This window comes from Bubalus kerabau, chromosome 3 (assembly GCF_029407905.1).
Source record: "Bubalus kerabau isolate K-KA32 ecotype Philippines breed swamp buffalo chromosome 3, PCC_UOA_SB_1v2, whole genome shotgun sequence".
NCBI lineage: Eukaryota > Metazoa > Chordata > Mammalia > Artiodactyla > Bovidae > Bubalus > Bubalus kerabau.
Genome location: NC_073626.1, coordinates 77,253,296 through 77,281,042, shown reverse-complemented (window position 1 = coordinate 77,281,042; position 27,747 = coordinate 77,253,296). Strand labels below are relative to the sequence as shown.

General features: G+C 39.8%; 1 protein-coding gene across 6 annotated transcripts in view; it reads left to right on the top strand.

Annotated features, from left to right (window-relative positions):
• The window catches only part of RAPGEF4 (Rap guanine nucleotide exchange factor 4), a 396,657-nt gene that overhangs the window by 271,095 nt on the left and 97,815 nt on the right, over nucleotides 1-27,747 (top strand). For 5 of the 6 annotated variants that reach the window (XM_055572210.1, XM_055572212.1, XM_055572211.1 and 2 more), the window contains 2 exons: nucleotides 25,306-25,359; nucleotides 25,675-25,781. In XM_055572210.1, coding sequence (XP_055428185.1) covers nucleotides 25,306-25,359; nucleotides 25,675-25,781 — 161 coding nt within the window. Of the gene's footprint in view, nucleotides 1-17,059; nucleotides 17,113-25,305; nucleotides 25,360-25,674; nucleotides 25,782-27,747 lie in introns of all 6 variants that reach the window. The other variant, XM_055572216.1, reaches the window with a different exon arrangement.

Genomic DNA, 27,747 nt, shown 5'->3' with positions numbered 1-27,747 from the left:
TCAAATCCTCCTAAAAACTTCATTCAAATCCTGCTGCCTTTGAAGAGGCTTCCCTGAGTCACCCAGGGCATCTGTGGCCCTCTGTCTCTATAAAATGCCTATGCAAATGGGGTTCAGCTAACTCTGACTTTCATCCATTTGTGCCCCTTGAGGATTGCACCAGGCATGCCTCTGACTTTGTGAATCCCACCTGCTCATTTCTTAGTGCTGACACTGGCCGGTGACACGTGCGTAAGGATGACCTGGAAAAGTATATGCGTTTCCTGACTGTTAACTTAAGGAAAATCCATTGTACAAATGGGACCTAGTTAAACTTAGAAGCTTTTGCACAGCAAAGCTTTCCTTGACAAAACGAAAAGACAACCTACTGAATGGGAGAAAATATGATATGACCAATAATGGGTTAATATCCAGTATGTATGGATAACTCATATAACTCAATATCAAAAAGGAAACAACGCAATTAAAAAATGAGCAGAAGACCTGAATAGATGTTTTTTTGCAAAGAAGACATGCAGATGGTCAAGTTCAGTTCAGTTAGTTCAGTTCAGTCACTCAGTTGTGTCCGACTTTTTGTGACCCCATGGACTGCAGCACGCCAGGTTTCCCTGTCTATCACCAACTCCCAGAGCTTACTCAAACTCATGTCGATCAAGTCGGTGATGCCATCCAACCATCTCATCTTCTGTCGTCCCCTTCTTCCACCTTCAATCTTTCCCAGCATCAGGGTCTTTTCCAGTGAGTCCATTCTTCGCATCAGGTGCCAAAGGATTGGAGTTTCAGCTTCAACATCAGTCCTTCCAATGAATATTCAGGACTGATTTCCTTTAGCATGGACTGGTTGGATCTCCTTGCAGTCCAAGGGATTCTCAAGAGTCTTCTCCAACACCACAGTTCAAAAGCATCAGTTCTTCAACACTCAAGCTTTCTTTATGGTCCAACTGTCACACCCATACATGACTACTGGAAAAATCGTAGCTTTTACTAGACAACCTTTGTTGGCAACGTAATGTCTTTGCTTTTTAATATGCTGTCTAGGTTGGTCATAACTTTTCCTTCCAAGGAGCAAGCATCTTTTAATTTCATGGCTACAGTCACCATCTGCAGTGATTTTGGTGTCCCCCAAAATAAAGTCAGCCACTATTTCCATTGTTTCCCCATCGATTTGCCATGAAGTGATGGGACCGGATGCCATCATCTTAGTCTTCTGAATGTTGAGCTTTAAGCCAACTTTTTCATTCTCCTCTTTCACTTTCATCAAGAGACTCTTTAGTTCCTCTTCGCTTTCTGCCATAAGGGTGGTGTCATCTGCATATCTGAGGTTATTGATATTTCTCCCAGCAATCTTGATTCCAGCTTGTGCTTTATCCAGCCTGGCATTTCTCATGATGTACTCTGCATATAAGTTAAATAAACGGGGTGACAATATACAGCCTTGATGTACTCCTTTCCCTATTTGGAGCCAGTCTGTTGTTCCATGTCCAGTTCTAACTGTTGCTTCTTGACCCATGTACAGGTTTCTCAGATACAGATGGCCAGGAGGCACATTGAAAAGATACTCAACATCACTAACCATCCAAAAAATGCAAATCAAAACCACTATGAAATATAAGCTCACACCTGTCAAAATGGCTATCATCAAAAAGAACACAAATAACATGTTGGTAAGGGTGTAGAGAAAAGGGAAGCCTTGTGTACACGGCTGGTAGGAATGTAAATCAGTGTGACAACTGTGGAAAACACTATGGAGGCGTCTCAAAAAGCGAAAAAGAGAACCGCCGTATGGCCCAGCAATGCCATTCCTGCGTATATATCCAAAAAACAAAATACTAATTCCAAAAGATGCATGTATGCTTATGTTCATAGCACCATTATTTACAATTACCAAGATATGGAAGGCAACCTAAGTGTCCATCAACAGATGAATGGATAAAAGAAGGTGTGGTATATGTATACAATGGAATACTACTTAACCATAAAAAGAATGCAGTTTTGCCATTTGCAACTACGGGATGGACTTGGAAGGCATTATGCTAAGTGACATAGGTCAGAGAGAAAGACTAACTTTGTATGATATCAGTTATATGCGGAATCTAAAGAATACAGCTAACTAGTGACTATAATATTCGGAGAAGGCAACGGCACCCCACTCCAGTACTCTTGCCTGGAAAATCCCATGGATGGAGGAGCCTGGTAGGCTGCAGTCCATGGGGTCGCTAAGAGTCGGACACGACTGAGCTACTTCACTTTCCCTTTTCACTTTCATGCATTGGAGAAGGAAATGGCAACCCACTCCAGTGTTCTTGCCTGGAGAATCCCAGCGACGGGGGAGCCTGGTGGGCTGCCGTCTATGGGGTTGCACAGAGTCACACGACTGAAGCGATTTGGAGGAGGAGGAGGAGGAGTGACTATAATAACAACAAAAACAGACTCACTTAAATAGAGACCAAACTGGTGGTTACCAATGGAGAAAGGGAAAGTGGGAGGGGCTACGTAGGGGAGGGGATTTGGAGGTACAAACTACTATGTATAAAATAAGCTACAAGGATGTATTGCATGACACCAGGAATATACCCAATATTTTTAACTATAAATGGAATACAAAAATGGAATATAACCTTTAAAAATTGTGAATCACTATATTGTACATCTGTAACTTATATTGTATATCACCTACACTTCAATTAAAAAAAACTAGAAAAAAATACATCGTTGTTTCTACAACATGTAACATTAAATGTGTGTCACTTTGAATTTAATACATTACCTCGAAAAATTTGTGAGAGTTTTTCTGAGACTTTTGACAGAATCAACTGATACTTTCAGAAACCTATAGTTGGTTATCAATAACCACTTGTCATTCTCTCAAGAGTCTCCTTGTTGGACATCTTAAGTGTCCTAACTGAGAAGAATGAGATCATTTTGTGTTTATTATTGAATATATGAATAAATAAAACACTAATATTTTATTACTACTTAGAGTGATCTCCCAGAAAAAGGTATGCTTTGCCTGATATAGCTAGTATTTAAATAAAATAGCTGTGAAAACATTAATTTTATGCTGACTTGCTGTAATACTCTTTGTTTTGATTTTTCATGCATTTATATACCTTTGAGGCAATAATGGTGTCTTAAGTGGTGGAGACTTGACATTTGCAGTCAGTATTCCAGACTGTTCCAGAATCACTAAATGAACGAATCTGTCTAAAGGTGCTAGGTGGTCTAGGCTCACTCTTTAGCCAAGTGTCTTGAAGGCCGCCCTCGCTAGAGGTTGCTGGTGCTAACATTTTTGCCAGGTGCTTTCCATGCATACAAACATATTATGCATTCTCTTTTTTCCTTTGAGTCAGCCTTACAGGAGATTTAAGGGTTACAGACTGCTCTGTGTCAGGATCATAAAGGACTAGATGCCACTGAAATGCTGTTTCAGAATTCCAAGGTCTCCTTTACTTCTTTTCTATGTATAATGGAAGGTTGGTGAATATTTTCCTGATTTTTTTTATAACTTTATTTTTATGTATCTTTTGGCTGTGCTGGGTTTCTGTTGCTGTGCGGGCTTTTCTCCAGCTGTGATGAGCAGGGGCTCTTCTCTGGTTGTGGTGTGCGGGCTTCTCCCTGTGGTGGCTTCTCCTGTTGCGGACCATGGGCTCTAGAGTGAGTGGGATTCAGTAGCTGCGGTCTATGGACACTGCAGCACAGGTTCAATAGTTGTGGCACGTGGGCTCAGTTGCCCCACAGCATGTGGGGTCTTCCCGGACTGTGGATGGAACCTGTGTCTTCTATATTGGCAGGTGGATTCTTTACCAGTGAGCCACCAGAGAAGCCCCTATTTTTTTTTTTAATGAAATTAAGTTATTTTCTTACTCTAAAACAGGTGTTTTCTTCTAACTTTTTTTTGAAAGTTAGCATATACATTTTTAAAAAATGCATGTCATTTAATTCAATACATTTTTACAAATGCACCCAGGTAAGCAGTACTCAAATCAAGAAACAGAACATCACCACCACCCCAGAAGGAAGCTCCTGTTTCCTTCTAGCCACTCCTCCAACTAAAGATAATCTGTCTTTATACTTTTAAGTAGATGAAATCACCTGGTAATACCTTCCATATCCAGCTTCTTTCATTTAATATTGTGTTTGTGAGGTTTGTCCACCTGCAGTGCTGGAGACCCGGGTTCAGTCCCTGCATTGGGAAGATCCCCTGGAGGAGGAAGTGACAACCCACTCCAGTACTCTTGCCTGGAAAATCCCATGGATGGAGGAGCCTGGCAGGCTACAGTCCATGGGGTTGCAAAGAGTCAGACACAACTGAGCGACTCCACTTTCTTTTCTTTGTGACGTTTATACACATTATTGTATGCAGTTGTAAATTGTTTCTTTTCATTCCATTATGGGAATGTGCCACAATCTATTGTCTATTCTGTGGTTGGTAAGCTATTGTGAACGGCTGTGCTCTGAACATTTAGTGTATGCCTCTTGGTGGTTATATGTACATATTTCTTTTGGGCTTTTGTCTCGCTGTGGATTTCTGGCGTATTAGGAATACACATTTTTATATTTAGGATATGTGAGTGGACTTCTGAAAGTCTGTTAACTATATGTAGAATTTTGGATGTATGTATGTGGATCTTGGAGGTTCCATCACTTGTATGAAATTTTCATAAGTGCCTAAAAACATTCAGAAATAATTAACAATACAGGGAAAACTCAAAACTGATCTTGCGTCTATCAAGAGAAAAATGAGGAAGCCAAGATGACAAAGAAGGATGGTTTCATGTATCTAGGACAATCTGCTTTCAAGAACTTCCTTGATCTAAAGGAAATACAAACATGTCAACTTTAAATTAATGTTTCTCCCTTCCAATCTTAAAATACAGTTTTACAGATATGAACTGAAAAGAATTGCTATTCTTGGGAAGGAAGAAGAAAAAGTAAAATAGTCCACAAATTATCAGCTAACATCCAATAAACTTAGCCTTTCTGTATCTAACCATGAAGAGTAAAACTGAAATTTCAGAAATGAAAAGGGGAAAATTCTTCCCATTCTTTTCATATCACAGCCAAGTAAAAGCACCTCAGAGATTTCTCCACATAATAAATAAATATGTAATGCATAATCTCTGTGAACAAAGCACTATGAGGATTCTGAGATAACAACACAATTTTTTATTTTAAGGAGCTTGTCTTGCACTTGGGGAAAAATAATGTAAATGACTGTGGTACAGCCACTGAAAAATTTGCAATAATGGGAATTTAGGAGATGCAGAGGGGCCCAAAGGTCAACTCAGAACATAATTATTGTCTGTAGGGAGTGTGATCCATAGATCTCTCAAATCAAGAAATTCAGAAATACCCTTACCTGATCACTGATCTTCCCAAATGGTTCTTTTTTACTTATTTATTTTGGCTGTACTGGGTCTTCATTGCTGCTCGCAGTCTAGTTGTGGGGAATGGGGAAGGGGGGCTTCTCTTGTTGCAGAGCACGGGCTCAGTATTTGTAGCACACAAGCTTAGTTACTCCATGGCATGTGGAATCTTCCCAGATCAGGGGTTGAACCCATGTCACCTGCATTGGAAGGCAGATTCTTATCCACTGTACAACCAGGAAAGTGCCCTAATGGTTCTTTAAATCATTTAATTTAATGTTCTGATTATGAATCTTTAAAGCACCAAGATGAGAAAAATCACCTGTAGTGGACTGATTCAACTAGTCTTTATAACTTCCCAGATTGTATCAGAGGGTGTCTCTCTAATTGGGTCAATCTCATTTTTAAACATTTTGTAGCCCAAACCTAACACACTTATCCACACTGAGCATCATTTAGCAGACTAATCCCCTTTGAATTCTAATGAATCAGCTTAGCACAGCACAGAGGACATTCTCAAATGTCTGTGGAATAAGTCTATATTTACTCATGTTTTTATTCAAACTAGAATTATATAACATGATAGTTCATTATATTATAGGTTGCTGTGTTTATGTATGTTATTATAAGTGTATGATTATGTTACATAATTTTGAGGATTAATCTCTACCAAATGGGCTTGCAAAGAGTTATTTTTTAAAATACTTCCAAATTTTAAGAGATGGGAACTTTGCCTTTCTTCCAGAATATATAAGATAGCTGTAATCTTGATTATATGTTACATAAGTGTGCGTGTTTATATTTACAAGTCTCTTCCCTACACTTAGATTTTAACAACCCTGGTTGGTAGCCATTTCTCCCTTTTTTGGGGTAGGGTGGGAATGTGAACTTCAGGGTTTTTCACAGTCTGGTTTTTAGAAGTCCAGTCCTACAATTAAAACCCAAGTATGTGACCCACACTGCCACTCTTTGCAGAATCCATTTTTGGTGAGGGTAGTAGGGGAGAGGCTGGGTTTCGGGGTGAGCAGTGGCAGAGTTTCTGGCATCCACCCTGTGTACTTTGTGAGCAGCAGTGATGCACCGTGGCAGAGGCCCTGAGGCTTGGCTTGAGGGAACCTGCAGTGTGGTTTGAGCCTTGTCCCCAGCTGAGTCATCCCTTCCCCTGTCTCTATGGCTCTTCCAGAGATTTTTCTTTATTAAGAAATCCCTATTCTGCCTCCACTAGCTAGAATAAGAATGCAGATTGAGATACCCAGCAAATTCTGAAAATACTTTATGCTACTGATATTCAGATTCTCATTTTAAACACTCCTTCATTTTCGAATACTAATTTCATAAATATTGAATGTGACTTTTTCACCTTATTCCCTGCGGAAAGTAATAAAAGGATTATGTTGTGTTATACCTATGCTTGAGAGGCTTTATTAAATATTTATATAATGAATTTGGTTGAGATAAGTTATTTGTAATTTAGAAATTGTGAAGTATGTTATTTGTGAATATTAAGTATAGCATTCAAATAACTCTTACAGGCCAAATTAATTTTCTTTAATAAATCATAAATATTTCATTTTCCTGTGAAATACTTGAGTATTCAGAAAATAAAAATAAAAGTGGTTGGAAAATGATTCATTTAACCAGAAAACATACTGGTTTATTTGGGTAATATTTACCTTGTTAGGTGATGACCTTATCATTGTATCAACTAGACTCAATTTTTAGGAAACACTGACATTTTTCTTTCACTTTTCTTCCATTAGGAAGGAAAGAGTTATGAAATTACCAATCCAAAGGATGCTACTCATAGTTATCTAATTCCATGATGCTTAAAGTGTGGTTCACAGACCAGCAGCATCAACATTACTAGACAGGAATGGAGAATCTCAGGTCACACTCTAGACCAATGGAGAAAGAATCTGCATTTTAATGACATTCCCATGTCATTCATACAGATATTAAAATTTGAGAAGCACTTATTATATTCCTCATTTTATCAAACACAAACACCAGTCCTTTTTTTAAAAGAAGGCAGGAAGCGAGTCACTATTTAATGGTCCTCTCTCTTAAAAAGCTTATACTCAGTTGCAAGCCCTTGAAATCATTTCTTCATGGCAGTGGAAACCAGCAGTCATTTCCTTCTCAATATCCTTCATATTAGTTATCCCTCACCAGCTCTCATAGAGAGTTTTCTCTTCACTCAAACACTGATGGCCTGCTAGAGCAAATGAACCCATGAAGAAATTCCTTCATTCATTCAGTAAACACTTGAGTAGCAGCTGCATGTCATGAGAGGGGGTAGAATAGTGAGTAAAACCAAGTTCTTGCCTTCATAGAGCTAACATTTCAGTGGAGAAAACAGATAAGAAACAAATACGTAAAATGTCAAGTATGATAAGCACTAGAGGAAGAGGGATAGAGAATGCCAGATTTGGGGCAGTGATCTCTATACTCCAGGATGGGCAGAACAGGCCTCCCTAAGAAGGTGTAGAGACCTGGAGGAGGTGAGAGTGTGAGCCATGGGGGTACAGGGAAGAACGTATCCAAGCAGGAAGTAGAGTGGGGAGTGCACTGAGCAGAGGAAGAGAGTGGCGTAACATCAGAGAGGTGACAAAAAGCCAAACTGACTGTATATTGTATGGAATTTAGCTTTCACTCTGAGTGGGAGGAGAAGCCATTGCAGGGGTTTAGGCAGAGTGACATCTGATCCATATTAGGTGTAGGGTCATACTGGACCATGAAATTGAGAATGGTAGGGATGGAAGCTTATAGACCTCTTAGGACACTCTCATGGCCCTAGACAGGAGCAGACCATGGCTGAGACAAGGCATGTATGCTGTTAAGTACTTGAAACATCACTAATGAGACTGAGAAATAAATATTTTTTATTTTAATTAATTGAAATGGAAGTGACTGCATGTGACTAGTGACTAATATATTGGACAGCACAGGCAGAGAAATAATAGATAATACAGTCGTGTCTTTTATTTCTACAGCAAAATTAGTGCTGTGTTGGACAGATCAGTTCAGTTCAGTTGCTCAGTCATGTCCTGCTCTTTGCAACCCCATGAATTGCAGCACGCCAGGCCTCCCTGTCCATCACCGACCCCCAGAGTTCACCCAAACTCATGTCCATCTAGTTGGTGATGCCATCCAGCCATCTCATCCTCTGTCATCCCCTTCTCCTCCTGCCCCCAATCCCTCCCAGCATCAGGGTCTTTTCCAATGAGTCAACTCTCCTCATGAGGTGGCCAAAGTATTGGAGTTTCAACTTTAGCATCATTCCTTCCAAAGAACACCCAGGGCTGATCTCCTTTAGAATGCACTGGTTGGATCTCCTTGCAGTCCATGGGACTCTCAAGAGTCTTCTCCAACACCACAGTTCAAAAGCATCAATTCTTCAGCGCTCAGCTTTCTTCACAGTCCAACTCTCACATCCATACATGACCACTGGAAAAACCATAGCCTTGACTAAACGGACCTTTGTTGGCAAAGTAATGTTTCTGCTTTTGAATATGCTATCTAAGTTGGTCATAACTTTCCTTCCGAGGAGTAAACGTCTTTTAATTTCATGGCTGCAATCACCATCTGCAGTGATTCTGGACCCCCCCCCAAAAAAGTCTGACACTGTTTCCACTGTTTCCCCATCTATTTCCCATGAAGTGATGGGACCAGATGCCATGATCTTCGTTTTCTGAATGTTGAGCTTTAAGCCAACTTTTTCACTCTCCACTTTCACTTTCATCAAGAGGCTTTTTAGTTCCTCTTCACTTTCTGCCATAAGGGTGGTGTCATCTGCATATCTGAGGTTATTGATATTTCTCCCGGCAATCTTGATTCCAGCTTATGCTTCTTCCAGCCCAGTGTTTCTCATGATGTACTCTGCATAGAAATTAAATAAGCAGGGTGACAATATACAGCCTTGACGTACTCCTTTTCCTATTTGGAACCAGTCTGTTGTTCCATGTCCAGTTCTAACTGTTGCTTCCTGACCTGCATATAGGTTTCTCAAGAGGCAGGTCAGATGGGCTGGTATTCCCATCTCTTTCAGAATTTTCCACAGTTTATTGTGATCCACACAGTCAAAGGCTTTGGCATAGTCAATAAAGCAGAAATAAATGTTTTTCTGGAACTCTCTTGCTTTTTTGATGATCCAGCAGATGTTGGGAATTTGGTCTCTGGTTCCTCTGCCTTTTCTAAAACCAGCTTGAGCATCTGGGAGTTCACGGTTCACATATTGCTGAAGCCTGGCTTGGAGAATTTTGAGCATTACTTTACTAGCATGTGAGATGAGTGCAATTGTGCGGTAGTTTCAGCATTCTTTGGCATTGCCTTTCTTTGGGTTTGGAATGAAAACTGACCTTTTCCAGTCCTGTGGCCACTGCTGAGTTTTCCAAATTTGCTGGCATATTGAGTGCAGCACTTTCACAGCATCATCTTTCAGGATTTAAAATATCTCATCTGGAATTCCATCACCTCCACTAGCTTTGTTCGTAGTGATGCTTTCTAAGGCCCACTTGACTTCACATTCCAGGATGTCTGGCTCTAGGTGAGTGATCACACCATCATGATTATCTTGGTTGTGAAGATCTTTTTTGTACAGTTGGACAGATAGACAGTGCTTAATAGGTGGATTAATGATGAGATCATTTCTCTGCTCTTTTTGCCTTAAAATATCTATGATTCTGTGTACCCAAGGTAGCTTTGGGTCATTTTTGACATAATGCTTGTAATTTTTGATAGCTTTCTTCCTAGTTTTCATGACAAGATAGTCCAGGCTCATGTTATACATTTCTTATCCCTGGAATCAGCCATTTCTCTTAAGAAGACTTGATTTCAAAATTCAAGATATTCATTGCTACTGGTTGGTCATTATTTCAAAGCCATGTCTTTTTTTCTTCCACAATGAGCATCCTGGGTTTTTAAGAACACAGAGATCATAGAAATAGGGTATCCCATAATTTCTCATCTGGGCTTCCCAGGTGGTGCTAGTGGTAAATAACCCCCCTCCAATGTAGGTAGATGTAAGAGACACGGGTTCCATCCTTGGGTTGGGACGATCCCCTGGAGGAGGAAATGGCAACCTACTCCAGTATTTTTGCCTGGAGAATCCCATGGACAGAGATGCTGGGCGGGCTACAGTCCATGGGGTCACAAAGCGTCAGACATGAGTGAAGACTTCGCATGCACACACATACAGTAGACTCATGTACTGTACTACATATTTATCAATAAATTATTATGAAGCAAATTACAGCATAACCATACAATAGCATACCGTGCAGTTACACAAAAGTGCATGTAGCAACAAAAAAAAGGATGAGGTAGTTTTTTATGTTCTAATATGAAAAGCTCTCTAAGAGATATTAAGTAAGAGAAGCATCGTCAAGCCAATGTACGTACATACCATTTTGAAGGAGGGAGGAGTAAGGGACAGAATATGTGTTGATATTGGCTTGTATATGCCAATTAGCATCTTCAGTACAAAAGCTTTTTTGGAAGCACGTTATGTAAACCACTTATCTGCCTTTGGAGTGGACCCAGCAGGAGCCCTGTTCCCTGGCTTCCAGGAAAGTGGAGTTTCAACCATAGCTTTTCTGTATTCATCCTATTTTTAAGTATTAAATAAATGTTATCTTCCAGAATCCACCATGCCCACATTGAAATTGGAGATTCTAAAAGGAAATGTGATGGTTTTTATTAGATTTGTATATTAATAAGCGCCAATTCACTAAAGTTTCAAGACCTGAACCATGTCTCTGAATCTTGTATTCACTGTTTCCCAAAAGTGCTCAACACACTGTTCTCAAATTTGGAATGGGCAAAGAGGCAGTGCTTAATTCTGGACTTTGCTTTTTTATTCAAGTATGGTTGATTTACAATGGTGTGCCAATCTCTGCTGCACGGCAGAGTGACTCAGTTTTACACATATATGAGTGAGTGAGTGAAGTTGCTCAGTTGTCTCCGACTCTTTGCGACCCCGTGGACTGTAGCCTACCAGGCTTCTCTGTCCACGGGATTCTCCAGGCATGAATACTGGAGTGGGTTACCATTTCCTTCTCCAGGGGATCTTCCCGACCCAGGGATCGAGCCCAGGTCTCCTGCATTGGAGGCAGAAGCTTTAATTTCTGAGCCACCAGGGAAGCCCTCTTTTTTGATATTCTTTTCCAATATGGTTTATCCCAGGAGATTGGATATTGTTCCCTGTGCCATACAGTAGGACCTTACTGTTTATCCATTCTAAATGTAATAACTTGCATCTATCAACCCCAAATTCCCAGTCCATCCCTCACCCTACCCCCTGGCAACCACAAATCTGATCTCTGTTTCTGTTCAGATAGGTTCATTTGTGCCATATTTTAAATTCCACATATAAGTTACATATTTGTCTTTCTCTTTCTGACTTACTTCACTTAGTATGATAATCTCGCTTGATCATGTTGCTGCAAATGGCATTATTTTGTTCTTTTCTGTGGCTGAGAAGTATTCCATTGTGTGTATGTGTGTATGCACATATGCACATATACACAACACCTTCTTCATCCATTCATCTATCTATGCCCATCCATTCATCTGTGGGCATGTAGGTTGCTTCCGTGTTTTGGCTATTATGAACAGTGCTGCTATGGACATACAGGTGCGTGTATCTTTTTAAATTATGGTTTCATCAGGTATATTCCCAGGAGTAGGATTTCTGGATCATATGGTAATTCTATTTTTAGTTTTTTGAGGAACCACTATACTGTTTTCCATAGTGACTGCATCAACTTACCTTCTCACCAGCAGTGTAGGAGGGCTTCCTTTTCTCTATACCCTCACCAACATTTGTTATTTGTCGACTTTTTAATGATGGCCATTCTGACTGGTATGAGGTGATACCTCAATGTAGTTTTAATTTGCATTTCTCTAGTAATTAGTGATGTTGGGCATCCTTTCATGTGCTTACCAGCCATCTGTATATCTTCTTTGAAGAATGTCTATATAGAACTTCTGCTCATTTTTCGATTGGGTTGGGATTTTTTTGGTGTTGAGTTATATGAGCTGTTGGTCCAACTCTGGACTTTGTGGACAGAATTTTTTGTAATGGAAGAAGGGATGAATGATAAGGCCAAGGCTTAGATTTGTAAGCCAAGGAGGGAAAGGGGGCTTACTAATCTATCACACAGTTTATATTTCCATGAAAATTATGGTTGGTGAGGGTAGATATACCACAGTGGACAGTGGCCTCTGTGGAATAATATGGTTGGCTTATTTTGCATCTCTTAGCTCCTATAACTGAAATGAAAGTTTAATAGTAATATGTTGGTATGACCATGAAGAGAAAATCTGTGCCTAATCAGGCCAATTTATAAGGAAAAAATGAACCACTTTGTGTAAGAACTTAAAGAGAATACTCCAACTGTTAAGAATGGGTGCCTCTCCAAAAAATTAACGTTTTAGTTTTTGCCACCAAATATCTGGCTTAGGCATGTCTAGTAGATATGTAGACATGCCTCCTAGGAAGTGAACGCTCAGAAGATCTCATATATTAAAAGAAAGATTAGTATCTAACAGAGGATTTTACCCACCACCAGATGAAATCAGAAGCAATCTTTACTATAGAATAAAGCTTGCTCATCCTACAAACATACCATCTTCCAGCATCGCATTAGGAAGTGCTGGGGAGGAACTTGAACCATTTGCTAGCACCTGCTAGAGAATAGTCCTCCCAGCCCACTCAGCAGAAGCATCTGGGCAGCACTTTTCTTGTCGTGACCTCTTTGTTCCAGTTTTATGGACTCCCCAAGCAGCCTTTAGTACACTTAAGTTTCTTCTGCTCTGTAAGCCTGGCCAAATAGTCAGACTCAGAGACTAAACTATCGTGAGACTAAACTATAGACTTCAGTTCAGTTCAGTCACTCAGTCGTGTTCAACTCTTTGCGACCCCATGAATTGCAGCACGCCAGGCCTCCCTGTCCATCACCAACTCCCGGAGTTCACCCAAACTCATGTCCATCGAGTTGGTGATGCCATCCAGCCATCTCATCCTCTGTCATCCCCTTCTCCTCCTGCCCCCAATCTCTCCCAGCATCAGGGTTTTTTCCAATTAGTCAACTCTCCGCATGAGGTGGCCAAAGTATTGGAGTTTCAGCTTTAGCATCAGTCCTTCCAAAGAACCCCCAGGACTGATCTACTTTATAATGGACTGGTTGGATCTCCTTGCAGTCCAAGGGGCTCTCAAGAGACTTCAGTTACCACAATTAAAAAAAAAATATGAACGTGTTTATTTATTTGGCTGGATTGAGGAGTCTCAACTCAGTGATATATACACATGAAAATTATAGTTGAAATAATCCCGTCTCCTAAGTAATCACTCTTAACTGTGTTGAGTTGAATATGTTCTTTCCCACTGGTACTTAGCAACCATAACAACATTCAGTCTTAATCCATAATTTTTTTGTCACTTTAGGCCCTAAAAAATATTACTTCAGTTATTAAGGATTAGTCATGTCCATTTTTAAATTAAGGCTTTTTTTTAGAGAGAAGCTTGAGATTCACAGCAAAATTGAGGGGAAGGCACAGAGGTGTCCCTATACCCTCTGCCCCTGCACATGCATATCATCCCCTATTAGCATTTCCCACCAGAGGACACTTTTGTTACAACTGATGAACCTACACTGACACATCATTATCACCCAAAGCCCATAGCTTACATTAATGTTCACCCTGGCTTTGGACGAATGTATAATGACATACATTCATCACTGTGACATCATACGGAATATTTTCACTGCTCTAAATATCCTCTGTGCTCTGCCTGTTCATCCATGCACCCAACCCCTAACAGCTACTCATCTTTTCATTGCTTCCTTAGTTTTGCCTAAGTTTTTCCTTAGTTTTGCCCAATCTAATGGACTCATATAGTTTGTAGCCTTTTCAGATTGACCTCTTTCACTTAGAAATATGCATTCCCCCTGTCTTTTCATGGCTGGATAACTTATTTCCTTTTGTGTTAAATAAAGATATGCCACAGTTTACTGATACATTCACCTATTGAAGGACATCTTGGTTGTTTCTAAGTTTTGGCAGTTATGAATAAAACTGCTGTACATACTGCATGCAGGGTTTTATGTGGACATACACTTTCAACTTATTTAGGTGAATACCAAGGAGTTTGATAGCTAAATCGTATGTGATAAGAGCATATTTAGTTTTGTAAGGAACTGCCAATCTGTCTTCCAAAGTGGCTACAGAATTTTCATTCCCATCAACAATGAATGAGGGTCCCTGTTGCTGTACAAACTTGTCAGCATTTGGGCTTGTCAGTGTTCCGGATTTTGGCCATTCTAATAGGTGTGTGGTGGTTTTTTTTTGTTTTAATTTGCATTTCCCTGGTAACATGTGATGGGGAGCATCTTTTCATTTGCTCATTTGCCATCTGTATACCTTCTTTTGGAGAAGGCAATGGCAACCCACTCCAGTACTCTTGCCTGGAAAATCCCATGGACAGAGGAGCCTGGTAGGCTACAGTCCATGGGGTCGCCAAGAGTCAGACACGACTGAATGACTTCACTTTGACTTTTCACTTTCACGCATTGGAGAAGGAAATGGCAACCCACTCCAGTGTTCTTGCCTGGAGAACCCCAGGGACGGCGGAGCCTGGTGGGCTGCTGTCTATGGGGTCGCACAGAGTCGGACACAACTGAAGCGACTTAGCAGCAGCAGCAGCAGCAGCAGCAGCAGCAGCATCATACCTTCTTTGGTGAGGTGTGTGTTAAGGTCTCTGGTCCACTTTTTTAAACAGCTTGTTTTCTTTTTCAGTGTTGAGAGTTCTTTATATAATTTGGGTGACAGTCTTTTATTATAGGTGTTTTTGGCAAATATTTTCTCCCAGTCTGTGGCTTGTTTTCTCATTCTCTTGACATTGTCTTTCACAGAGCAGATTTTTGTTTTAATGAAAGTTCAGTTTATCAGTTATTTCTTTCATGGCTTATGTGCGTTTGGTATTGTATCTTAAAAAGTTATTGCCAGACTTCCAGGTTAGTGAACACATAGAGATTCCAGGACAGTGGTGCACCCGGAGAGGGTATGGAAACTCTTCACCACTTCCCTCATACCTTGCTCTATGTATCTTTCTTGCCTGGCTATTCCTGAGGTATCTCCTTTCATAATAAACTGGTAACCTAGAGATCCCAGGGCATGGTGGGAAGGCAGGCGCTCTGAGACCAAACAGTCTTGGGCTTCAATCCTGTCCCCCTGTTCACAGCACTGAGGCTGTGGGCACCCTCCTACTCTCTCACTTTCCTCCGTTGTAGGATCCTTGGGTGATCTGTCTAGTATATAAAAATAATCAATAGATGATAGGCACTCTAGATTGGCTGACCCAACCTCAAAAAAAAAGGGTCATTGCCATATCCAAGGCCATGTAGGTATTCTCCTATATTACCTTCTAGGAGTTTTATTTTAGCTTTGTATTTTATGTTAATTTATGTTTATTTTGAGTTAATTTTTGTGAAAAATATAATATCTGTGTCTAGATTCATTTTTTTTTACATGTGGACATCCGTTGTCCTGGCACCATTATTGAAAAGACTATCTTTGCTCCATTGTTTTGTCTTTGCTCCTTTGTCAAAGATCAATTGACTGTATTTATGTAGGTGTATTTCTAGGCTTTCTGTTCTGTTGATCTATAGGGTTGGCAAAAAAGTTTGGGTTTTTCCATGACATTGTACAGAAAAACCTGAATGAACTTTTTGGCCAACTCGACATTTGCCTTCTGCTAATACCACAGTGTGGTTCCAGTAGCTTTATAGTAAGTCTTACAGTGGAGTAGCATCAGTTCAACTTTGTTCCTCTCCTTCAAAAATGTGTTGGCTATTCCGAGTGTTTTGCTTGTCTATATAAACTGTAGAATAAGTTTGTTAATCTCCACGGTACCTTGCTAGGCCCATTTTTTTGAACTCTTAGCTTTTGGTGGGGTTGACTCTCTGAAGAGGCTGGACTGGTGGCTCCAGCACTGTTAAGGGGTATGGCCTGCCTTTTCCAATTCCCATCCGCCTTCTGCTCTTCCTTCTCTGAGGTTGGTCTATGGAGGAAGGAGAAGGAAGGAAGATGTCTCTTTAAGTTTTTCTTTCTCTGCTTATGTTACACAATGTATTTTTGCATATTGCCTACTTTTTATTAGTATTATTAATGGAATACTTTAACATAGTAATCACAGTTCATTTGAATTTCCCATCTTACAATCCCAGAATTTGTGTCACATCTGAGCCTGGCTCTGATGCTTATTTTGTCTCTTCAGACTCTGTTTTTCCTTGACTTCTAGCATGCTTTGTAATTTTTGGTTGAAAGCCAGGCATGATGTATTGGGTAATAGAAACTGAAATAAATAAGCCTTCAGAGTGAGGCTTTATGTTAATCTGGCTAGGAGTTGGGCTGTGTTTAATATTTGCTATAGCTATATAGATTCCAGAATCTTCTGATTCCTTTTTGTCTTCTCTGCTGTGTTAGGGCTTCCCTAAGATCTCCTCCTTAGATAGAGTCTGAATAGAAATGTCTGTCAGCTGTAATCCACTATGTTTATATTGGCATGGTGAGGGGCATTTGTGGGAAGGGCAGTCCTATAATCTTATGGTTAAATCTCAGTCATTTGGTAGGCCTGTGTCCCTGCAATGGGACTTTCACAACTGTTTCTTAGCCACTTTTTCTTCTCTTAGGTGAGACAGGAAGGCTGGAGGAGGCTAGAGACAAAGAAATGCCCTTCCCCCAGGTAGGATAAAACTCTCAAAGTCCTTGGAGAGTAGGCTTGGCTATGTTATATTTATTTGGATATTTCTCATAATGCTCACCCTTCTCCTCCCCCTGCAGAGCCATGAGAATTGTCACCATAAGACTTGTGGCGTTCCTGGGGGTAAAACCCACAAACTTGTGGGGCCCACCTAAGATCACCCCCCAGAAGTTTCTCAGTCTCAAACTACTCCACATTCAACTCCAGCAAGTTTCATTAAAATTACCATAATTAAAAGATAAACTGAGGCATAATAAAAATGTTGAGTTTATTTGAGCAAAAATTGATTCAAATCTGGCATCACCAAACTGGAAGTGGTTAGGAGCACTCCAGCAGTGGGAGCTTGAGGAGTAATTTTATAGAGAAAAGGAAGGCAAAATTAGGAAATTACTGATCGGCCATAGTGTAAAGCCTGCTTGGCTATGGTTGAGTTTCAACTTTAGAACCCGGAGGCAGTTACAGGCTGAGATTTTGGTTTGCTTACACAGGCCTCTAGGCATTAGAACCACCTCAATCTAGTAGCCTCCTGGTTTAGTTTAACACTGTTTAAGTATTCCTACCTATACGTGGCTCCCAATCCAGGCAGACAAATGTCAGCCATGACTGGATTCTCCTATTTTGCCAGATTTCAGGGTGACAGTTTTCTTGACATAGTCAGTTCTCTGATGAGCCTGAGAGAAGTTGTTATTTTCACTTGTTCAGCTTTTTCTTGTATAACAGCAGAAGTGACAGTTTTTACAAGTTGAAGTTGGAAATCTACAAGTCAATTTTGAATTAGGAAAAACTTAAAAACAACAACAACCAAAAAACAACAAAACCTATTGATAGACGCCAAAGAGGTCTATAGATGAATTTTCTGTTGTTTAACAAATGGGAAACTTACAGAGTTATTTCAGAGTGATGACATTGGTATGAGTCTGATTTAGTTCTTTTATTTGTTTTTTAAATTAAATTTATTTATTTTAATTAGAGGCTAATTACTTTACAATATTGTATTGGTTTTGCCATACATCAACATGAATCCGCCACGGGTGTACACGTGTTCCCAATCCTGATTTAGTTCTTTTAATTTCATCTGCTCAACCAAAAAATGGTACTCATCATAATTATTGTGAGACATACATTTCTTTTTTATTTATTTTTAATTGGTCAAAAATTGCTTTACAATTTTGTGTTGGTTTCTGCCGTACGACAATTATATTTAGTCATAATTATATATATATCCCTTCCTTCCTGAGCCTCCCTCTCCTCCCCACATCCCCCAGCTCTAGGCTCTAGGTCATCAGAGAGCACCAGGCTAGGCTGCTATGTTATTTAGCAACTTCCCACTAACTATTTCACACATGTGAAAGTGTTCATTGCTCAGTTGTACCCAACTCTTTGTGACCCCATAGACTGTAGCCTGCATGGCTCCTTTGTCCATGGGATTCTCCAGGCAAGAATACTGGAGTGGGTAGCTCTTCCCTTCTCCAGGGGATCTTCTTCACCCAGGGATCAAACTCAGATCTCCTGCATTGCAGGCAGACTCTTTACCATCTGAGCCACCAGGGAAGCCTGATTTTACACATGAGAGTGTATACGTGTCAGCGCAGCTTTCTCAGTCTGTCCCATCCTCACCTTCCCCTACTCTGTCTACAAGTCCATTCTTTACTGCGCTCATGAGTACTGCTTTTCTAGATTCCATATATATGCATTAATATATGATACTTGTTTTTCTTTTTCTGACTTACTTTACTCTGTACAAGAGGCTGTAGGTTCATCTGCCTCACTACAACTGACTCAAATTTGTTCCTTTTTATGCCTGAGTAATATTCCATTGTATTAAATGTACCACAATTTTTCTATCCATTCATCTGTCAATGGATATCTAGGTTGCTTCCATGTCTTGGCCATTGTAAATATTACTGCAATGAATATTATGGTACATGTCCCTTTTAGAGTTGTGATTTTCTCAGGGTATATGCCCAGTAATGGGATTGCTGGCTCATGTGATATATTTATTCCTAGGTTTGTAAGGAATCTCCATACTGTTTTCCATAATGGCTATTACCATTTACATTCCCACCAGAGCAGGAGGGTTTCTTTTTCTCTATGTCCCCTCCAGCTTTTATTATTGTGTGTAGATTTTTTGATGATGGTCGTTCTGATTGGTGTGAGGTGATACCTCATTGTAGTTTTGATTTCCATTTCTCTAATAGTGAACGTGCTGAGCATCTTTTCATATGTTTATTGGCCATCTGTATGTTTTCTTTGAAGAAAAGTCTGTTTAGGTCTTCTGCCTATTTTTTGATTAGATTGTTTTTCTGATATGAGCTTCTTATATATTTTGGAGATTAACCCTTTGTCAGTTGCTTCGTTTGCAATTATTTTCTCCCATTCTGAGGGTTGTCTTTTCATCTTGTTTATAATTTCCTTTGCTGTGGAAAAACTTTTAAGTTTTATTAGGTCCCACTTGTTTATTTTTGTTTTTATTTCCATTAATCTAGGAAGTGGGTCATAGAGTATCTTGCTGCGATTTAGAGATATAAATTTCTAAGACTTCAGTTGTATTTTTCCACAATGCCAAAATAAAGGAATGTAACTCCTAAAAAGCATATCATTTTCACTAAAAAAAATTAAATGTTTCTTCTTACTTCCTAAAGATTTTCTCACCTGAACTGAGAAAAGATGAATTTAAAATCCATTTATTCATTGACTCAGATTCTCAATAATTGTTTAACTCATAAAAAGTTCTACTTTCCCCCAAAGATCTAGGGCACATTTAGGCCAGGTACTTTATCAGAGTCTGTCCTTTAGCCGAGCACATTGCTCTGCACACAATATGCCTTCATTAAATACGTGAATTGGATGTGGGCTTATATGACTTTTTATTACGCTGGGTTGCCAGAGTTCTGCCATGAGCTTTGTGTCCTAATCTACCTTGTTATTCTTATCTCTTGGCTTAAAATGCTGTGCCTTGCAAAAGGCTTCTATGAGCAAATACTGGAGTAAAAAGAATTACACCCTTTGAAAAGGGCCTGAATATGGTTTTTCATGAGGCCTATTACAGTGCCTTATACCTCATTATGATCTACTGGGGAGTTATTGTGCATCTTGTAATAGAGGCTAAATTCGTATTTTCATCACCTGATTAGTATTTCTGAATTGGCTCTGGTGCCAAAAGGAATATTTTCCCTTACTGCCTCTCCTTTTCAGTAGTAATATAAACATAATAAAAAGCACTAGAATGCATCTCCTCTCCAGAAACAAACAAAAACCAATTACGGTCACTCCTGAGGGAAGTCTTCAGGGGAGAAAGCCAAGAAAAGCAGAGAGAAAGCTGAATACCTCTGCCTTTATCTGTCCTCTCTGCCTAGCTTTTGAGGATCATGTTTTCACAGCCCAATTCAGATTCTTTCATACCCAGGTAGGGAGGAAGAATTTTTGTCCTCAGAACATGATTGATGTATTAAAACGTATGACATTTAATGGGAGAGGGGGTCTTTTTCTTCTAGGGTTCATTTGTGATATACATTTTCTGGCTTTAAATCAAGCTATAGAGCAGTCCTGGGAACCAGCCCAGGAAGCATCAGTGAAGGTCCACTCTGTGCCGCCCACTGTCCACCTTCCTTGCCTGGGCCCAACAGGAAGTGTGGCAGGGAAGACATGGAAGAAGAGAGGGTGAGAGAGCTGGAGTGGAACAGGGGGCGGCCCTATGCCCACTCTGTGGTCACAGCAAACACCCTCTGTGGGGGTCCTGGGCTGTTTGTCCTCTAAGCAATACTTTGCCCTCTCTGTGCTCCATTGTGCATCACAAGGAGTCTGAACTCCGCGGGTCCTTGGTTTTGCTTTTAGAGTTGGTTTTCTAGCTTTTATCATCTCAACAGGCTCCTTCTGTCTTCTGTTTAATCATTTATAAAATGAAATTTTCCTCTTATTTCTCTGGTTTATGGTTAAAGGGAGATTGAATGTGGGACAGTCTTGCACTCGTGTGCCTGGTCCTCTAGGAAGGGATGACCCTCGGAGATCCAGCTCCCACCAGACACCTGATTTTGGCTCTAGTAATGCTTCCTCCTCCTCCTGTCCCCAGTCCTGAGGGCTACCTGCTTGGCTAGCATCCAGGTGACTTCCTCATTGTCTCTTTAGCTTCTTAGCTCTTCCACCACGTGTGAAGCTAGTTCCTAGGGTTAAATTACCTCCACAGGAATAGACTGCTCTCCGTTTACCTGCTTGGACTTTGACTGCTACCTGTGTTCCTTATATATTTGTCTCAGCCCTAGAAGGGCAGTTCCTAGATGCCAAATGTTTCATTTTCACAAAATTGCTTTTTAAAAAGTCAGTTCAGACCAAGCATGGTACATGGTGCTAACATGTCATCTCAGTAGGACACTGTGAACACTTATTTCTGGAAATACATAAGATTGAGTCTGGTTCCTGACAACCAAGAAGGGCGTAGAAGCATTTTTCTCAGTGAACTTTAATTCAGCAGAATATTATCTCTCCCACAGTGTGAGCCATGATGTCTGTAGGAGGAAAGAGCAGGTGGCATGGGTTCCTGCAGCGTAGACACTGCAATAAAACTGACATGGATTCACCTCCCAGCTCTTCCAGGTGTTAGCTGTGTGAGCTCAGGTCCATTATGTTGCTGGCCTTCACTCTGTCAATAAAACATGGGTGTAATAAGAAGATAACCCGTGTAAAAGGCTGACACAGGAAATCCTTGATCTTGCTTTTGTGGCTGCTTTTCTTGTTTGGATTCTCACTAATCTCCACATTCCTGCTTCTTTCCCTCTCCTGTTGTCCTTCATCATTTATAAACTGAAATTCCTGTCCTCATTTTGCTAAAGCTCAGCTAAAGTGAGGCCTTCCCAGTGCTATAGAACCTGCCTGCCAATTCAAGTAGATGTAAGAGATTCCAGGTTCCATCCCTGGGTTGGGAATATCCCCTGGAGGAGGGCATGGCAGCCCACTCCAGTATTCATGCCTGGAATATCCCATGGACAGAGGAGCCTGGCAGGCTACAGTCCACAGGGTCACAAAGTCGGACACGACTGAAGAGACTGAGCATGAACACAAAAGTGAAATTCTCAAAAATAAAAACTTTACTTGAAAGTGAAGGGAAACTAACAAGGAAACAAGTAAGCAGATACAAAAGCAGAAAAGTCACAGTCACTGTGTAAGGGGCCTCTGAACAGGCATTGGCAGTGACTTTGTGCCCCAGGGACCCAGCCTACCTGTCACAAATGCCCCCTACCTCACAGCACACAGCTGCTAGGCACCAACACAGCTCTTAGGACCTAGAGGCTTGCCTAACTGAATACAGAGTCCCTTTCAAAAATGAGTTTTTATCTCCCTCCACCACCCAAATAAAACTTTCTCTGCTTTCATGCTGCATTTGTTCCTTGGAGGCTTCATTCAAATAAAGAGACTGTTCCCCTTCTCAAAGCACCTATTCATTATGTTGCCCTCCAAACCTGAAAACTCTGAGCCAGGGAAGGTTTTGAGAATGCTGCCTTTCAACAGATTAAACAGCCTCTTGGTCCTGGAACTGGCACTAAGATTAGCTTGCTAAAAGGAAATCTTGTGTATATTTTGCCCCGTTAGAAGTTGCAAATCAAAGGAACAATATTGGTTGAAGTCCGATGTTTCCTCAGCTTTGGTAGTAGTTTCTTTTCAGAGTTCCAGGAAAGCAAAAAGGGAACTGTCCAGCCAAATAGATTACCTAGGGACTACTTGCTAGCATTTTAAGTGTAGTTATTGCTATAGAAACAAAAAGATGCAGTCTTCAAATAATGTTTCATAGTGCCTACCAAAGAATAAACACTCATCATTAACTCTCGAGCATGGGCATCTTCTTGACCTCTGGCTCAGCCAGCCTCTCAAAGACCACTGTGAAGGAAAAATAGATATTTTTTCCCCCATAGAAAAGAAGCTTATCCTATTCCTGTCTACTCTAGACCACATATACCTGCACTTCTCTTTCAAGACAGGAAGAAGAAGTGGGTTTCTGCTATTATTTTCAAGAAAAACCAGAGGCTTCTACAGTTTGGGTTTATAACCAGGCACATATAACCTAGACAGAAGCCAACCTATGTAATGTAAAGAGACAAGATACACGAATACTGGAAACTCACGGCTCAGAAATAATCAAGAGTTTTGATTGCACACATTTCCAGGGCCCTCATACATGCTGGTCTCCCACTTTTGAACATGTTTCCAGGTGATTTGGCATCACAGAATTCTCTCCTGTCTTTTTTGATGAGGTGGTACAGACACGGGACTCAGAGCTCATGGTCCCTTTCCTATGAAAGGTCTTCCATAAAAGACTGTGAGCTATGTCAGAACAAAGTCGGGCTCTGTTCAAAGCTGCTGTTGAATTGGACCAGATTGACATTCCTTGGTCTATGCTGGTTGCAAACAGAATGCTGCTAAAATACTATAACATTGTTTGACATTTGTGCTCTAGTGATTTCAAGAGGGAAACAGTGTCTACTAGATGCCAGCAAGGTGATGAAAATGTTTAAATTCAGTGCAATTTCATTCTAAACAAATCTTTCTCATCTATGGTTTTCTTAAAACATAGGATTCTTTTCCCTTTTTTTCTTAATTCTATTATAATATTAAAAGCAGCAACTCATCTGAAATTTACTGTTGATAAAAAGGTGTATGTTTATACTTGCATGACGTGAATACATTTATGTACATATTTAAAATTAATATTGATTTTTATTTTCCCCATTGATTATATTTTTTTAATTGGGACAAAGGAAAAAACTACTAATTTATTTTCAGTGTAATGGCTTCTATTTGCAAAAGTAAGGGTTATTAGTGTAAAGTATAATAATCTATTATTTTTCTGTGGCTGCTGTAACAAATTGCCACAAGCTTAAAAAAACAGAAATGAATAACGTTATGGTGCTATAGTTTAGAAGTCTGAAATTAGTCTCTGGGCTAAAATCAGGCCCATTCCTTCTGAAGCCTCCAGAGGAGGCTCATGATTACATGTTGTTTTGCCTTTTCCATGTTCCAGAGGCTGCCCTCGTTCCTTGGCCCTTGTCCACCTCCACCATCAGAGCCAGCAAAATCAGGCTGAGTCTACTCCCACTGTTAGCTCTCTGGTTCTAACTTTTCTGCCTCCCTTGTCCATCTTTTAAGGACCTTACAATTACATTGAACCTACCTAGAAACATCAGGATAGTCTTCTTATTTTGAGCCTTAACTTAATCACATCCACAGAGTCCCTTTTGCCATGTAATCTCATATATTCATAGGTTCTGAGGATAAGGACATGAACATCTTTGAGGGCTATTATTCTGCCCACAACAATCTTGTTTGTAAATCTGCTGTCTTCTCTTACCTTTTGGAAATAGCATAAACAGCATTGTATTGATGGTTCTACCAGTCTTGGATGGAATGTGTCTTTCTCCTCTGTTTGGAAACGCCATTACCAGATATTTCAGAAAAACAGAGCAAGGAAGATTAAGTAGGACTAGGGGACTCAGCTGTGTAGCTGTATAGCAAGTCATTTCCCTGGAATTTCAATTCAGCACCTTCATCTGAAGAATGGATAATTATAAGAGCTTTCTCTAAATCCTAGAGCAGTTCTGACAGTCACAGGACCTGAAAACTTTGTATACCACTTTGTAAATGGAAGAGAGGGTAGCCTAGCTGCCCCAGTGGGTTCAAGGAATATGAGTGTGTTAAACCATCAAGAAGCATCATTTAAAAAATTAAAACTTGCTAAAAATACAGATTTTAGGAAAAGAATCTTAATTACATGAGAGAGGATGAAATCACCCATTTCCATTCTTAAACAATCCTTTCTCTCTATCCTCTGAGATAGATCATTTTAATCTCTTTTCATGTTTATCTTGTTTTGCTTTTTCTTCTGCCCTGATGTTTGTTATGCTTTGAGTAGATATTGATTCCCTTCTCATTAAGCCTACAAACATCTAATCATTCCTGTTTGGTTTTTTCATTTTTAATAATTTATATTTAAATTTTGGCAAATAGAGTGGTCTAACCTTGCCCTTTGAATGCCTGTGCATTCAAGTTCTTTAGGCAGATTTTATCTCTTGTTTTTTTAATTCTATTTTGAGTTTTATGAAAATAGATGTTTCTTATTATCCCCAACCCATAATTTTCTTTAGTGAACTTTTGTTTAATTTTCTTTTGCTTTAACATTTTATTTTTCAGACACCTCTCATTGAACCTCACGTTCCTCTTCGTCCTGCTAACACCATTACCAAGGTAATGGGATGTAGGTGGGTTGATGAGCCATCAGAGCTGGTTTCTTAAGTAACTATGAGAAGTGGTCCATATGTAAGAGCAGCACATCAGGAAACTGCAAATACACTTTCTAGAAACAATACATATCAGTGTGTCTCGGTTCTCAGTATAAAACAGTGACATGTCACACAAGGGAGCAATGCATATGTATGAATGAACTGTATTTTTCAAGCACAGAGTCAGATTGAAAAGTGATTTAAAGATTTATCTGGTTTGTTTTCCATCTATAATCTCTCCTTCTTTCTTTCCCCCTCCTCTCACTTGATGAAAATTCAGGTTCCTTCAGAGAAGATCCTCAGGGCTGGAAAAATTTTACGAAACGCCATTCTCTCTCGAGCACCTCACATGATAAGAGATAGAAAATACCACCTAAAGACATACAGGTATGTGTGATATAAATAGTGAAATTACAACAAACTTGTGTTTCCCTGTTTTCCATCTACAGGCAGCGTGTTTTATAATCCTCCAGGGTCTAGAATTTCTGAGATTGCCTTGGATCCTCACTTAACTCTAATTAGCCTTAATATTCCCAGGAATTACTTCTGAACTAATTTGCTTAGACATTGGTTTAAGTGTGATGAACAAAGAAATGAAAACCTTTATTTCTGTTTGCCAGTATATTTTAGGAAAACTACTAGATTTAGATGAAATTCAACTAACATTTACTGAGTGTTCATTTATACTTGAAGCTCTGAACAAGAAAGACCACTCTCCATACATTATCTCATTTCATCCTCATCACAACCTATAGGGTAGATACAGGGCCACTTTTCAGATGATAAATCTGAGACTCAGAGAGATTAAATAGTTTTCCTTGATCAAGTCACAAATCTAGTGAGTGGCAGAGCCAGGATTTAAAGCAAGGTTGATTGACTTCTAAGTTTCTTTCATTCATTCTACACATTTGTTAAGTACCTACTGGGCATCAAGCATTATTGTGTTTCAAACCCTAAGGATACAGGAGGGAAAAAAATATAAAATGCCCTTTATGTAATTTGCTTTCTAATGTAGGATTTCATTGTAGTATGAATATAGTAAGATATTCAACTCTTTCACACCTCTAATCGTACGGAATAAAGACTCATTACGGCTGCCACTGGAGTTAAGAAATAATAAAGACTGGGGCCATGTGATTTAGTTGACCTTCTGAGATGATTGAACCATAGTGGGTCAATGAAGGATTCATGTCTCACCTTTAACTTTTGATTTTATCAATTCAAAAAGGATTCAGGAACTAGAATGGCCTGTTTATGGCACATAAACTTTCACTCTCTCTCCCTGCACCTATGATTCAGACTCATAGTCCTCTTTCCTCAATTGTAGGGCCCTCTTTCTCATTTAGCCTAGACATGATCTCAGAACCCATTAGACTTAGCATGAGTCAAAACCTATTTGATTCACATGAACCAAATTCATAAGACAGTGAAAAGCTAGAATACAAATTTTAAAGTTACCACAAAGGATATATATCTTTCTAGCGATTGTCAACCATGATAGAACCTATAAAATTATTCCTGACTCATCCTACAATGAATGTTTGCGTATATTGCCTCAAAATCCAGTCTCTTCCCAAGGAAAGCTGGAAATGCATGGCAAATTCTTCCTCTTAGGATCACTTTTTCTGCTTTCCATGCAAACTAACACTCTTCTGCTTGCATTTGTCAGGAATATGTTTATAAGACCAAAATGATTTGTTTCATTTATTTTTTTTTTTTAATTTGTTGGCCGTGCTGCAGGGCATGTAGCATCTTAGTTCCCCGACCAGGGATTGAACCCACGCCCACTGCATTGGAAGCACAGAGTCTTCCCCACTGGACCACTATGGAAAGCCCTATTTGTTACATTTAGAATGGCCTCTTCTTAATAGAATTCTGGAATTCTATTTGATGGGATTTGAGAAACATTTTAATCAGTAGCATGTTCTTCTTGGGACATGTTCCATCTCTAAGGACATGTTCCGTCTCTAAGGACAGATTGCTCCTCTTGCCCTTATAATATGACTATTTACCAGCTACCATTTTGGATGATTACATTTGGAAGCGTTTTCCTTCAACTCTGGAAGTTTATCCTTTTTATTTTTTAAGTCTATAGTTCCTACACACTGCTATAATTTGGAGGGAAGTAGAGGTTAAAACACCTGTCTATGGCCTCAGGGAGGGAGCTCAACCTCTTTAACTAATCAAGTGACTCTCAAAGTCTCATACAGCTGAAAGACCTTTTACTTTTTAATTTCTTTTCCTTAATTTAAAATGTGATTATGCTTTCCCAAGTGTTGACTTGCGCTAGGGAAATTCCATTAAAGATGTCATCTTTGGTGACAAATATTGGAAACTAGAAGTCAGAAACCAT